The 14,232-nt window shown below is 43.1% G+C and overlaps 2 protein-coding genes across 2 annotated transcripts; both read left to right on the top strand.

The window, feature by feature from the left end:
- The first annotated feature begins 833 nt into the window (after positions 1 to 833).
- LOC146505856 (natural killer cell receptor 2B4-like) lies at positions 834 to 10,317 on the top strand. Its single transcript, XM_085182447.1, has 2 exons — positions 834 to 4,198; positions 7,906 to 10,317. Exon 1 carries the CDS (start codon positions 1,837 to 1,839, stop codon positions 2,563 to 2,565), a length of 729 nt encoding a protein of 242 aa, XP_085038573.1. The 5' UTR covers positions 834 to 1,836; the 3' UTR covers positions 2,566 to 4,198; positions 7,906 to 10,317.
- LOC146505855 (uncharacterized) lies at positions 10,318 to 13,424 on the top strand. The gene has a single exon (XM_085182448.1). The coding sequence runs from the start codon at positions 10,765 to 10,767 to the stop codon at positions 11,485 to 11,487; it is 723 nt and encodes a 240-aa protein (XP_085038574.1). The 5' UTR covers positions 10,318 to 10,764; the 3' UTR covers positions 11,488 to 13,424.
- Positions 13,425 to 14,232: the final 808 nt, after the last annotated feature.

Genomic DNA, 14,232 nt, shown 5'->3' with positions numbered 1-14,232 from the left:
TCGTCATCTCTGTCTCACTGCTCCTGCAATTTAAACGCTGTGACGAGGCAGAAAAAGGTGGAAATATTCAGATGTTGTGGGCTCAACCTGCTCGAGCATCAGCTTTTGTCCTGCAGACAGAGAGCTGAGATGATGATGATGATGATGGTGAAATGTTTTGTCCTGCAGTTGTGGCACATGTTGATTGTACAGTGGAGGCTTTGCTGCTTGGCTGGTGATCACACCGTCACATTATCTCTGTTATGTGAGCTGTTCTGTAATAAATGTGTTTATTTGTCTCTGTCACTGCGTCTGAAACTTCCAAAGATTTTCATTCCTGAATCCTCACATAGGTGGAAGCGCCAATATTAAGAAGCATTTTTAATGTTTTGCTTTGTAAAGCTTGCCACCAATAGGGGGCATGCTGTCCCAGTGAAAGCATGACTGCTGACCAGTGTTGGTCAAGTTACTTGAAAAAAGTAATCAGTAACTAATTACTGATTACTTCCCCAAAAAAGTAATCCTGTTACTTTATTGATTACTTATTTTCAAAAGTAATTAATTACTTAGTTACTTTTTAAAAACACGATTTACAACCTGAATAGGTGATAAAGTGATAGATCTTTCAGCCCAATTCTACTTTTTCTACATAATCATCATACAAAATGTAATCAAATGGAAAAGTCTCTTTTTAAAACTTGTTTTATTAGTTTTAATCTTTTAACTTTATGCATCAAGCAAAGATTTAATTATCTGCAACATTCTCTGACTGGAAGAAATTAGTTTAATATTTAAACCTATTTTCTGCACATTCCAGCACATAAAATATATATATTTTATGTGATATATATATATATATGTCAGTAATCATCATGGTCCGCCATGTTTGTAGTTTTCTGTCTCTGTCATGCAGCTTTACTTCATTTAGCTTTGAAAAACTGCTTCATTTAAATATCATTCATTACATCATCATGGTCCGCCATGTTTGTAGTTTTCTTTGGATCATTTCTTGTTTGTTTTTAAAGAGTTTTGGTGTTTTCTGTGTCTCTGTCAGTGGAAATACTTACTATAGAAAATATGACCAAGAGGAAGTAGATACACAGATTTACACACTGGAGAGACTCCAAGACAGATCCTCAGCGAATGCTGGAAGTAACTGGAAATGACGGGAATTTGACTTTTTAAGTGAATGAGCAGAGTTTGTTACGAGAGATAAGATTTAAACCAGTTTACGGGTGTGTCAATAATTCCACTTGAAGCTTGTCTGCTCTAAGATGTTATGAGATGTAGTTTCAAAGGCTGCGCTCAGACCAAGCAGGTTAACAGACCCCAGCTGCTGGCCATTAAAATCAGGCTATTAGTCTTTCATTTGGGATCATTTAAGGGCGTCCCTCAGGCAACAAGCGCCGCCACCCGATCGGTGTGAGAAGCAGCTATGAGGAAGACAAATGTGCACCACCAACATGTGGATCCTGCAGGTGAAGAAGAAGAAAACTCTTACAGAGTTCTGCTGTAAGCCATGGTTGTGACCAGCCATGGGGTCGTGACTCACTGGATGCAACCTGCCACCAACCAGCACAAACTGTGGTGTGTTTGTGCTGCATCAGGCGAAGCAGCTGACCGCCAAAGTCGTTCACATGGTTGTAAGCATCAGGAGGTGAGAAAATGTCAGCGTGTGACGCACTGGGATGAGAACATGCCAGTTCAGTGTGACCACACAGGGAGCTGACTTCCTTTTCACAAATGGTTTCATGACAAGATTCACCGCACTCCCTGCAGGGATTCACTGCCAGCGCAGAAAAGAGGAAAAAGATCTCTGCCAATTATTTTCTTTCACTTCTGCTCCGATCTGAGAACATGAAGCCATCGGCTGGCTTTCTGCTGCTGGCAGCGCTGCTCTCAGCCGCAGTGAGGTTCGCTCAGGCCCGGATTATACACTCGTACTTCAAGCTCGGCGGCACGCTGGTCCTCAAACCTGCCTCGGTCTCTGCTCGCATCTCCAGCGTCGCGTGGAAGCGGGACGGAGAACTGTTGGCCGAATGGGTGGAAGATGTGATTCCCCGGACATATTACGGCAGGTTTGGAGGCCGATCAGAGGTGAACACGAACGCAGGAGTGTTGGAGATCAGGAACATGACTGCAGCTGACTCTGGGGTGTATTTGGTGGAGATCAACAACCAGCCCCAGAGTCAGACTCATCAGGCCGTGAGGATCAGAGAAGTGCCCCAGCCTGAGGTCACGGTGAGGCCGCCGATGTGCGGCTCGAGTTTGGAGAACTGCACACTGAGCTGTGACGGAGACGTTAAAGACGCCGAACCTGTCGAGTATTTCTGGAAGATCGGAGGTGGAGAGTGGGAACAGTCGGGAAAAATCATGGAGATCAATAATTCTGAGGAAACGCAGTGTGTGAAGATGTTTTCCTGCAGGATGAAGAACCCAGTGAGTGAGCGACACAGCGAACCCATCACTAACCCGTTTCACCAGCACAGACATCTGGACTATAGATGGTGGATCCTCACGCTTGTAGGCGCTGCCGTCCTGGCGGTGGTCGCGGTGCTCGTCTGCTTTTTGTTTCAGAAACTGTAAAAGAAAAACTGCTGACAGTGATGAAAACGCACTTTAAGTCCTGATGAAGACTGAAGTTCAAAGAGCAGCTCATTGCTTTGCTTTGTAAAACTGTTCTGCACTTCAGACCGGTGCGGTCGTCCATGTTTGTAGTTCTTTTTTCTTTGGGATTTCTTTGCTTCACCGTCTACTTCGGTGTATTTATAGCTTTAAATGTATTTATCTATCCGTCATTCTTATTTTTGTTTGATCTGTTTCTGTTTTCTTTGATTTCTTTGTAAGGTTGAACTCAAAGTAACATTAAAATCTTGTGTTGTTCAACATCTCTGGCTGCACTGTCTTATATTTGAAACTCTTTCCTGTTTTGTCACAATCTCGCTGTCTGGGTTTTCTTTCCTTCTCGCTGCCTGTTTTCTCTCAGGTCGAGCTGTGGGCCGGCTGTTCTCGCTGGGCGGAGCTTCAGTCTCATCTCCTGTCACCAGTGTTGGGGAGTAACGGAATACATGTACCGCCGTTACGTATTTAAAACACAAAATATGAGTAACTGTATTCCGTTACAGTTACCGTTTAAAAAGGTGGTATTTAGAATACAGTTACTTTGTTGAAATAAATGGATTACACGGCGGTACTTCCCTGTTTCATATTGTGGCGGGTCAGGACTGTTTGGGTTTTGTTTGACAGCTACGTTCTGTTGTTCCAGGCGGCAGCGTTACGGTTGCCATGGTTACAGGGTGACGCTCTCTCTCTCTGTGTTTCCTGGGTGAGAGAGCGCCTGTTGTTGTTGTTGTGCTAAGCTAACAGGCAGAATGCTACAGGTATAGCTCTAAAGAATGTAGCATCATGGGCAGTGTAGTCCGTGCTGCAGGGAGAATGGACTGCCATACACGTTATGTGTCTGTGAGCGAGGGAGGGAGAAAAAGGAAAAGTACGAGCTGTCATCGAGCAGAAACGGGAGCTGGAAGCATGTAAATATAATAATAACCACTGCAGCCAAGAAGAGAGCCTGACGAGCCCAGTTGTAAGTAAGCTATTAAGACTCGACTGTACACCGTGTTCGTGTTTTCCTCCAAAAACAATAAGTTCTGTTGGAGCAGCCTTTCAACGCCTCTCTCTGTCTCTGCTAGCAAAGTTGACCCAGACAACAAAGTAAAGCTAGTTTTCAGCTACGAGCCGACACAGAACCCACCGTATTAGCCAGAGGTCCCTTTACTACGGTTCGGAGCCGCGGACCTTCAGTAACAGTAATAAATCACAGCAATAGTACATTCATGTAGTTGTAAACAGCATGATAATATATTAAGTAATCCAAAGTATTCAGAATACGTTACTCTCATTGAGTAACGTAACGGAATACGTTACAGAATACATTTTGGGACATGTAATCTGTAATCTGTAATGGAATACATTTTAAAAGTAACCTTCCCAACACTGCCTGTCAGTGAGCAGTATTTAAAGTCAGCCTCTGTGGTGGTAATTGGCTCTTTTATGCTGTTACTGTGTGTTGGAGTCGTTCTTTGTTTGTGGCTGAAGGACCCAGCACCTGGTTGTTACCTGTCCACAGCCTGCACGCTCTCTGCTGCTTTCCTGCTCAGCAGCACCAGTCCACAGGTCAATGGAGGAAGATCAGACGGTCAAGACAAACCTCTTCACCAAGGTCAGTGTAAAGCAGTTACAGCAGTTACCTGTGTTGGTCTTTCCTACATATCCTGTCCAGCAAAATCGCTGGACATGCTCGTGGGCAAGAAGTGAAGCAGCACATGGCGGGGAGAAGTGAGGGGGAGAGCAGACACAATTTTGCACCGGAGGTTTTCAGGAAGCTTTTATGTTAATAGGAATGAATATAATTCTGCTCAACAAGAGTGTATTTTCTAGATAAATCGATTCTTTATTGATCCCATGAGTAAAGTTGTTGTGTTACAGCAGCATGATAAAGAATAAAAATAGTAGAGTCTACAGTTGAGTCTTATACTGTGAGACAGAACAGCTGATCTCAGCCGAACCACCTGCACCCGGCTAAGCGAGTAAAGACAACTACTAACATATCAGGGTCTTAAAAGCGATCAAACAGAAGCAGCAGAGTAATCTGGGAGCTGTAGTTCTTTAAAGACCAAATGATGAGATCCAGACGGCATCTGAAGAAATCACAAAGTGTGACGCCTGTGGATGTGAACACGCTGCTTCAATAGGGCCGACTTCCTTTTTCATTGCTTTCACCATAAGCTCACCACTAGGGATGGGTACCGGTATCCGGTGCCATCATGGCACCGGTTCTGACATAAACGGTAGTAACCAGACCGAAAAGCAGCGCGCATTTCGGTGCTTTATTTCGGTGCTTTTTTTTCCTGAGCTGTGATACACTTTCTTCTTCCTTACATTTCTATTGGCGGTTGGCAAACAACTGAAAGGTGCATTACCGCCACCAACTGGTATGGAATGATACACTTTAGATTCTAGCCAATCATTTTACGTTTCGAGGATAGTAGGCGGGTCCAGGTACGTACGTTCTTTTAGAGCAGAGCTACAGATTAAAAATGCCCAAGGCAAAGCGGTCAAAAGTCTGGCTGTACTTCACAGCAAAAGATGCAAACTCAGCAGCCTGCAACAAGTGCTTTAAGCTGATACTGTCAAAGGAGGTCACACTTTAAATCCGATGAACCTAGCCCTGCCAGTGTAGCAGAAATGATGATGGCAGCAGCAGCCGTTCTTCTCTGCGTGAGTAGCTTAATGTTGTTCGTGTGTAATTTACGTTGAGTAGGCTAACCACGTTATTAAATTAATGCATGTAACGTGAACTAGCAAACACCATCATAGCTACATGCGGCTGTCTTCTTGTTTGATGTCAGATACTCCCTTCACCCTGGCCAAAAAGGCTAAAATGACCGAAGAAAAAGTGGAAAACAGCTAAACATGAGAGGTTTTTGGACAAAGTTTGTGTTTTTTCCATTGTTTAAGCACTGCTTCCAGCCCAGAGTGATACCATATATGCCCTATACCTGCAGAAAAGACTAACATTGTTATCTTTTTACAAAAAAACAGCTGAACATGAGAGGTTTTTGGACCAATTTTGTGTTTTCCATTCTTTAAGCACCGGTTTGGGCACCGTTTAAGCACCGGCACCGTTTCAAAAGTACCGGTTTGGCACCGGTATCGGATAAAACCTAAACGATACCCATCCCTACTCACCACACTCACTGAAGGAAACCACAAAGTGTTCAAAAGAAGAAAAGCTTTAAGATCTCTGAAGAGAGATTTTTCTGTTACTACTGATCTGTGAACACGTCGGCTGCCGTTCAGCTCCTGGCACTGCTGCTCTCAGCTGCACTCGGCTTTGCTCTCTAAGCCGTATCTCCGTATGAATGACGCCCAGCTGTGAGGTTACAGAGGTGCAGACTGTGCACCTCGCTGTCACTCAGTGGCGCTGCTCGTTACCAGATCCCGAGTTAGTTTTGCGAGATCTCGCAAAAATCCGTCTTAATTTTTTTTCTCCTATGTCCCCTGCGGGGCTCCGTAAGCTTTTGCCGTAAACTTTTGCGAGATCTCGCAAACGTTTTAGCCGCATTCTTCGGACGCTGGCTCGAAGCCGACCGGGAGGTCGAGGCACGATGTGCCGGGAAAGCGGTGTTCCTCCCGGCTGTAGTAGGTCTCGACCTCCCGTTAGCTTCGAGCTAACAGGAGGTCGAGGTTGCTAGCTTAGAAATATGGTATCTAACCAGATTCTTACTCTGGATGGCATTACCTTGGCCTCCAGTAACACTGTGAGGAACCTTGGAGTCATTTTTGACCAGGATATGTCCTTCAACGCACATATTAAACAAATATGTAAGACTGCGTTCTTCCATTTGTGCAACATCTCTAAAGTTAGAAATATCCTGTCTCAGAGTGACGCTGAAAAACTAGTTCATGCATTTATTACTTCCAGGCTGGACGACTGTAATTCATTATTATCAGGAAGTCCTAAAAACTCCCTGAAAAGCCTTCAGTTAATCCAAAATGCTGCAGCAAGAGTCCTGACAGGGACTAGAAAGAGAGAGCAGATTTCTCCTGTTTTGGCTTCCTGTTAAATCCAGAATTGAATTCAAAATCCTGCTCCTCACATACAAGGTCTTAAATAATCAGGCCCCATCTTATCTTAATGACCTTGTAGTACCATATCACCCTATTAGAGCACTTCGCTCTCGCTCTGCAGGCCTACTTGTTGTTCCTAGAGTATTTAAAAGTAGAATGGGAGGCAGAGCCTTCAGTTTTCAGGCCCCTCTTCTGTGGAACCAGCTTCCAGTTTGGATTCAGGAGACAGACACTATCTCTACTTTTAAGATTAGGCTTCAAACTTTCCTTTTTGCTAAAGCATATAGTTAGGGCTGGACCAGGTGACCCTGAATCCTCCCTTAGTTATGCTGCAATAGATGTAGGCTGCCGGGGGATTCCCATGATGCATTGAGTTTTTCCTTTCCAGTCACCTTTCTCACTCACTATGTATTAACAGACCTCTCTGTATTGAATCATATCTGTTATTAATCTCTGTCTCTCTTCCACAGCATGTCTTTATCCTGTCTTCCTTCTTTCACCCCAACCAATCACAGCAGATGGCCCCGCCCCTCCCTGAGCCTGGTTCTGCTGGAGGTTTCTTCCTGTTAAAAGGGAGTTTTTCCTTCCCACTGTCGCCAAAGTGCTGCTCATAGGGGGTCATATGATTGTTGGGTTTTTCTCTGTATCTATGAAGCGCCTTGAGGCGACATTTGTTGTGATTTGGCGCTATATAAATAAAATTGAATTGAATTGAATTGAATTGAATTAATGGGAAGAATGCGGCTAAAACTTTTGTGAGATCTCGCAAAAGTTTTGCAAAACTTTTGGGAGATCTTGCAAAAGTTTTGCAAAAGTTTTGCAAAAGTTTTGCAAAAGTTTTGCAAGATCTTGCAAAACTTTTGCAAAAGTTTTGCGAGATCTCGCAAAAGTCCGTCTTAATTTTTTTTCTCCCATGTCCCCTGCGGGGCTCCGTAGTAACCTGACATGGAACAGGTTTGAGAGAACAGCTTTGTGATGGATCCACCCTATTTCAGCAATTTTATGATCGTTTCCTGTTTTTAAAATAATTGTTCAGTAAACCTTTAATGTCCTGCTGGCCTATAAGAGCCTCATTTATCATTTCTGTCTTTACTGGATAAAAATACTTAATGAGATTTACAGGAAAACTCTGATGTTCCCGCTGTGAGCTTTTCCAATTTGATTTAACATCAGCCTTCAGTGATAGAAGTGAGGCTATCAGTGATATTCAAAGCAGGCTAGTTACTTTTGGTTTGCATGATTTGAGGGAGTTTCAGCTCCCATTTCATGTCACTGCTCCTGTTCATGTATTAACAGCATGTTGTACCACATGATGAAGCAGTGAGTCGGTGTAAGGAGAGGACATCCTGATCACCGGGACAGCAAACGAGTGAACTTCAGAGAAGCTTTGAGTGATGGAGACAGCTGCTAAAGGAGAGGAGGAAGTGACGACGAACTCGATGATGAAACGTTGTCTCGACCAGAAACATCAAAGACGAGTTAAAGTTGACGCCTGCACTCTGCAGTCTTTACTGACAGCTCCAGGAACGCTGCCGAGCAGGTGTTGCTCAGAATAATCTCTCTAACTGAACTCTGGCTCTGAAACAACGATGAACAGCGACCAGCAGCAGCTGCCTGGCTGCTGATCAGACTCTCAGTTATATCTAATGTACATGTGTTTGGCTACCACGTCATAGATATTTAATGTTTTCTATCTTTATTTGGAGTTTAAAGCAAAAACATAAATTAATTAGACATGAAGTTGTTGATAAACTTCTGGAGAGTTTGGAGTTTGTTTTTCTGAGTTTTGTTATCATTTGTTTCTATGATTATTCTAGATTAACAGTAATATTCATATGTATCCATTAGGGGTGCAACGATACACAAAATTCACGGTTCGGTTCGGTTCGATACTTTGGTGTCACGGTTCGATATTTTTTCGATACAAAAAAAATGTTCATGCCTTTTTATTAATTTGTCATTTATTAAATTTTCACGGCACATTCTGCACCACATCTCTGTGCGTTCATCATTTGTTTGAAGCCAGCTCACCTCCTGCAACCACTTTTCCGAGAATACGCGCTTCTTTTGTGGTTCGGACTCCTTCTGACATTTCTTTGGAGGTGGAGGAACATCACAGTAACTGCTTAAAGGAGCTTCTTCGACATCTTTAAGAGTTCTAAACAAATGTCTGTCCTCCTCCTGAAAATCTTATGTACGCAAACACGCGTTGCTTGTTACTTCTTATCTTGTGCGGGTTTTTATTTTGACAGCGAATGCGCACCTGCGGACCACTTATGTGCAGCCCTGGTTATTTAGCTCGTCATATTGCAGCCACAGAAATTCTTTTGTCCATGAAACCATAAAGCTGCACTTTCTTTTTGCCTTATAGTCTGATTTGTCATAACTTTTCCGTTTTGTCACTTCTTCACCCTGACCTGTCTTATTTGGCTCAGCAGAACTAAAATATATATCCTGCTGCTTTTACACACACACTCACTTAATGCTCAGCGATTCTCTGCACGATCAACCTCTCACATGTTTAAGCTGCGGGAGATTTCACTTGTCATGTTTGCATAGTAAGCTAACGATTGATAAGACGATGTCAGAGGAATTGGTGCGCAAATTATCATCACTCACCAATCAGTGCTGTCGCTCTCTATACACAGTTCACGCGATTGCAAAGTGAAAGCAAAAAACAAGTGCAAATTCAAACGCGATTTCAGTATGTCACATATTGACAGTGGCCGATGCCAATGACATAATTACCCAGCTACATTTCAAAGAATGCAAAAGCATTGACATATATTTTTCCTTCCTATGATAGGCCGACGGGCAGGGCAGAGAGAGATTTTGGTAGCCCGACTGGAAAAAAGCCCCAGGACGTCGGGCTATCGATTTTGCGAGCCCTGTATCTGATTGAGGAATCCCTCATCTTTGGAAAAGAGAGTTTATTATGGAGAAATGTCTCTTCCAAAATAAAAGCTCTACTATACGCTTCTTCTGGGCTATATTCTCAGCAGCATATTAAACATATCAGGTCCCCATAAGGAGAATCATGTGCTAACGGCTGTCTAAATGACTCGGGTAAAGTTTGTAGCATGCTGCTTGTTGTTTTTGTCTGCTTCCACTTGTCTTTGCACTAGGATGATGTCGGAGTAAATGTGCAGTCATATTGGTTGTTCCCACTAGTGCTGTCAGCGTTAATCTGAAATGACGTTAACGTCACAACACAGCAAATCTCTGTTAACGAGCTACCGCGGATCGCCCCGTGCGTGGGGCTGGACGACGTCAACACATTAACGAGCTAACTGCGCTAACACACTAGTTCCCACCAATTGAGCATTGCGTGGCACATCCGACATACTGTTTTACTTTAGTCCATGACGCGCTTACCTTCAGGGTCATACGTCACATGAAAACCAAAATAGTTCCAAACGCCAGATCTGAATGAGGGTGGGGGAGGTTCAATTTGCCATGTTGCAACTAGCCTAGCTTCTGTCTCGCTAGCTTGCCCTGCGCTCAGTGAATCTGTGTTCGACTACTCCGCCTAGGCTGCACTGTCGAGCGCAGATCCACTGAGCGCTCAACACAGACAGCATCGTCAGAAGGAAAGTTGATAAAATAAATTAAAAATGAAGTATTGTTCGATACATATGCGTACCGAACCGAAAGCACTGTATCGAACGGTTCAATATCGATACGAGTATCGTTGCACCCCTAGTATCCATATGTCATCACATATCTAACTGATTATTGGGAGTTCTCTAACAGAGAGTATTGTGTTTAGACTTCATCGGCCTTCCTGGTGTCTTCTTATCTCTCATCATTAAGTCGATGTCTTTGGTGCTCTGCTGTTTAGTCACTTCCTGTTGTGCTTTGCTCTTTGTTTACTTCTTTTGTTTGTTGTTGTCTGTTCAGGAGTTTGGTTTAGATTCACTTTAATTAAAACTTCGTTGTGTTTACTTTGTCTGCTCGCTGCATTTGGGTCATTTTGGCGAAACTGTGGGAGGAACATCCTGGAATCAGCAAAGACTGAGACTGCCTTCTGTTTTAAAAATGTCACGACGAGACGCACTGCGCTCGCTGAAGGAAACCACAGGCTGTACGGAAGTGGAAAAGGGTTTGAGAGCTCTGACACGTGGTTTGCTGTCACTCCTGCACTGATCTGTGAACATGGAGACATCGGCTGGTTTTTGGCTCCTGGCTGTGCTGCTCTTGGCTGCATCCAGCTTCTCTCAGGATCAGATTGTAAAGAAGTACTTTGAGGATGGCGACACGCTTCAGCTCAGCCCTCAGACGGTTTCTGAAAAGATCACCAGCATCGTGTGGTATTGTGATGAATACCTGCTGGCTGAGTGGGTGAAAGACTTGATTGAGCTGAGAGATCACATCTCGTTTAAAGGCCGAGCCACTCTGAACACTGACACGGGAGTGTTGGAGATCAGGAACATGACTGCAGCGGACACTGGGGTGTATTCAGTGGAGATCAACGACCAGGTCCAGAGTCGGGTTCATCAGGCTGTGAGGATTAAAGCAGCGCCTCAGCCTGAGGTGAGTGTGACGCCGCTGTTGTGCAACTCAAACTCAAAGAGCTGCACGCTGAGCTGTGACGGAGACGTCAGCGCTGCTGGGCCTGTCGAGTATTCCTGGAAGATCGGAGACGGAGAGTGGAAGCAGTCAGGAACGAACATGGAGATCATCAATAATGAGGAAACACAGCGTGTTACGAATTTCACCTGCAGGATGAAGAACCCAGTGAGTGCGAGAGACAGCAAACCTCTCCCTAACCCACTCTTCCAAATGCCTCGCTTTCCATCTTCATCATCAGCGACGACGGTCAGTGACGATACAGAGAGTGAACCGCTAACAAAGGCCCAGATTACAAATGGAGTTTAGGCGCTGTGACCCCTGGGGTCGCGGGGGTCTTTGTGGTGGTCGTCCACCTGTTGAGGCAGAAACGAGAGACGCTCCACGTCTGTAAATGCAGTAAAAGTGATGATGATGATGATGCAGTTTAAAGTCGAGTATCTGCTTTGATTTCCTGATGAAGATTAGAGCCTGTCTGCTCTCCTTAAACCAAAGTTGATGTTTGTTAGCTTGTAAAACGTTCCTGCTTTATTTCCACACTAATGATCATCATGGTCGGCCATGTTTGTAGTTTTTCCTTTCTTGTCTTTTTTAGAGTTTTTGTATCTCCTTTGTCTGCACTTGTCATTGATATATTAGTTCCTCTTTCATCATTACTCATTATGGATATTTGGTTTTTCTGCACCTTTGATGTTTTCACTTCCTGTTTTTGTCAGTTTTCCGTCCTTCGTGTTCGTAGCGCCCACTTAGTTTCGCCCCCTCAGGTCTGTGGTTTTATACCTCTGATTCTTCATCTCTGTCTTTATTTATATTTTCTGTGAAGTGCCTTCAGGGTTCAATATTTTCCATGATTTTTTATTTATTTGAACTTTCCATTTAAAACTCACCTTTTAAAAATGATTCTTGCCTGATGTGTCCTTTCTTCCTGCGACTGTTATACAGATCGTGTTTGGAAAGTAATTATTCATCTGTAACTTGTCATGGAGACACAAATATGGTGAGAGATCAGACAAAGTTTACAGATGTACCTGTGACATCAGTGACCAAGATAACAACAGCCTCATCTCAGTTTAATAAAAAAATGTTTTTCCAGCAATTTAATGATCATTTCATGTTTTTAAAATAAATGTTCAGCAAACTTTTAATGTCCCGACGGGCTATAAAAGCCTATTTTTTTTAAATATTTTTTTTTTATTTTTAATCTCTTTAATAGAAGATTGAATTATTTCTGACTTTACTGGATAAAAATATTTAATGAGATTTACAGAAAAACTCTGGATTGTGTGAGCATTTCCAATTTAAATGTCTGTGAAGGTTCTCAGTCATCCAGGTCATCGTAGTCAAAGGAGCTTGCAAAGAAAAGCGTCTGGACTTCTTTAAGTTGCTTGAAGACGTTTCACCTTCATCCGAGAAGCTTCTTCAGTTCTAAGGTCAAATGGTGGAGAGTCCCAGATTTAAACCTAGTGGGAGTTTCCCCCCACAGAGGGACAAAAGGACCCCCTGATGATCCTCTAATTAAATTCCAATTGAAAGTTTTATCAGTGACCATAAACATGTTAGAAGAGATTTCCTCACGTTAGTCAGCTACATTTGAGATATTTCAGCTGTAAATATTTGAACGAATGAAACAACTTCAGTCTCAGCCAAACTGGAACAAATAAACCCTGAAGTAAACTAAACATCACCTGCTTCACCTCAGTGAATCATGTCCTGTGTTTACCTCCACTGAGAGGTGGGGGTCAGTGCGCTGGGAGCCGGCTGTTCACAGAGGGTTTTGTGAGCTCTGACCGCCGGTCAGCTGATCGCTGGTTGTTCGGCTGACGGGACCTGACATCTCGGAAACATCCGAGCACTTTTGCAGCTCTGTCTTGACAAACTGACCAGATGTTTGATGATTACACCACCAGACTCTCGCCTAAGCAAACCTTAAAAGTGTATTTGAGCGTGAACACATGATTCTTGGTGTTTCCTCTGTTTTCTTTGTCTCATTGTACGGTTTTGACCGTATGTGGCACTATGTTAAAGACAGAGACATGAAAATAGTAGCCCCCCATTTTATTTGATGCTCAGAGACATTTTCTTTTAGTAAGGCCACTGTAATGTCAGTTTTACTGTTGTATAAGTTCCACCAGCAGAGGGCGCTCAGTCCGGTAGCTGACGCTACACTAGAAGAAGTAGTGTCAGCGGTGAAGAGGCAGCATACGGCCTGCGCGCTGAAAGAACTGATTAATCAGACATTTTTCTGTCTTTACAGGTAAGCTGGGTGGTTGATAATATAAACAGATGTTATAAAAGTGACAGACAGCAGTGGCGATTAATGATAAATGTCTTGTGTGTGGCGAATGTTAAGCTAAAGAGCTAATTTCCAAGTTGGTCCAGTGGTTAGCCTGTGCCGATCCAAGTGTTAGACTGTACCGAAAGCTTGTGAGCTCGGTGCAGGTATTTTTGGTTAAAGTCGCAATATATATGTTTTGCACAATAAGAGAAATGTAAGTTGCTTTATGTTTAGTTCATGAAGAGTGAATGCTATAAAAATATGTTAAGAAAAATGTTTATTTGAAAGGAATAGAGTTTATTAAATACAGTTAATAAGACAGGTTCATAAATAGATTAAAACAGTAGTAAAAACAAGATAAAACTAATGAGAGTTCACTATGTTATTCATGCGTATAGTAAAATGTATTTGTGTGATTTAAGCAGTTTACAGAAGTGGTGCATATGAATATAAAACTGTATAAGTTACTTGTATGAAGTAATGTTGTCGACACTAGAAGAAGTCATGTCGGTGGTGAAGAGGCAGCGTACTGCGTTCTTTCAGCGCGCTGAAAGAACTGATTAATCAGACATTTTTCTGTCTTTACAGTTTTCTGTAAAAATAAATATGTTGCACGGGAGATGAGTTGGCCCATCATTTCAATGGACAGTTTCAAATTTTTCTTGCAGTTTTGGGTGTTTTGCTCCGTCACAGACAGTTATGATTTCATTCTAAATACATTCCTGCTGCTCCGAGTCCCTCGCATCAGTCTATTACCTGGGATCAATCTGTCTTAGTAT

This window comes from Neolamprologus multifasciatus, chromosome 13 (assembly GCF_963576455.1).
Source record: "Neolamprologus multifasciatus chromosome 13, fNeoMul1.2, whole genome shotgun sequence".
Classification (NCBI taxonomy): Eukaryota; Metazoa; Chordata; class Actinopteri; order Cichliformes; family Cichlidae; genus Neolamprologus; species Neolamprologus multifasciatus.
This window is presented reverse-complemented; position numbering and strand designations above follow the sequence as displayed.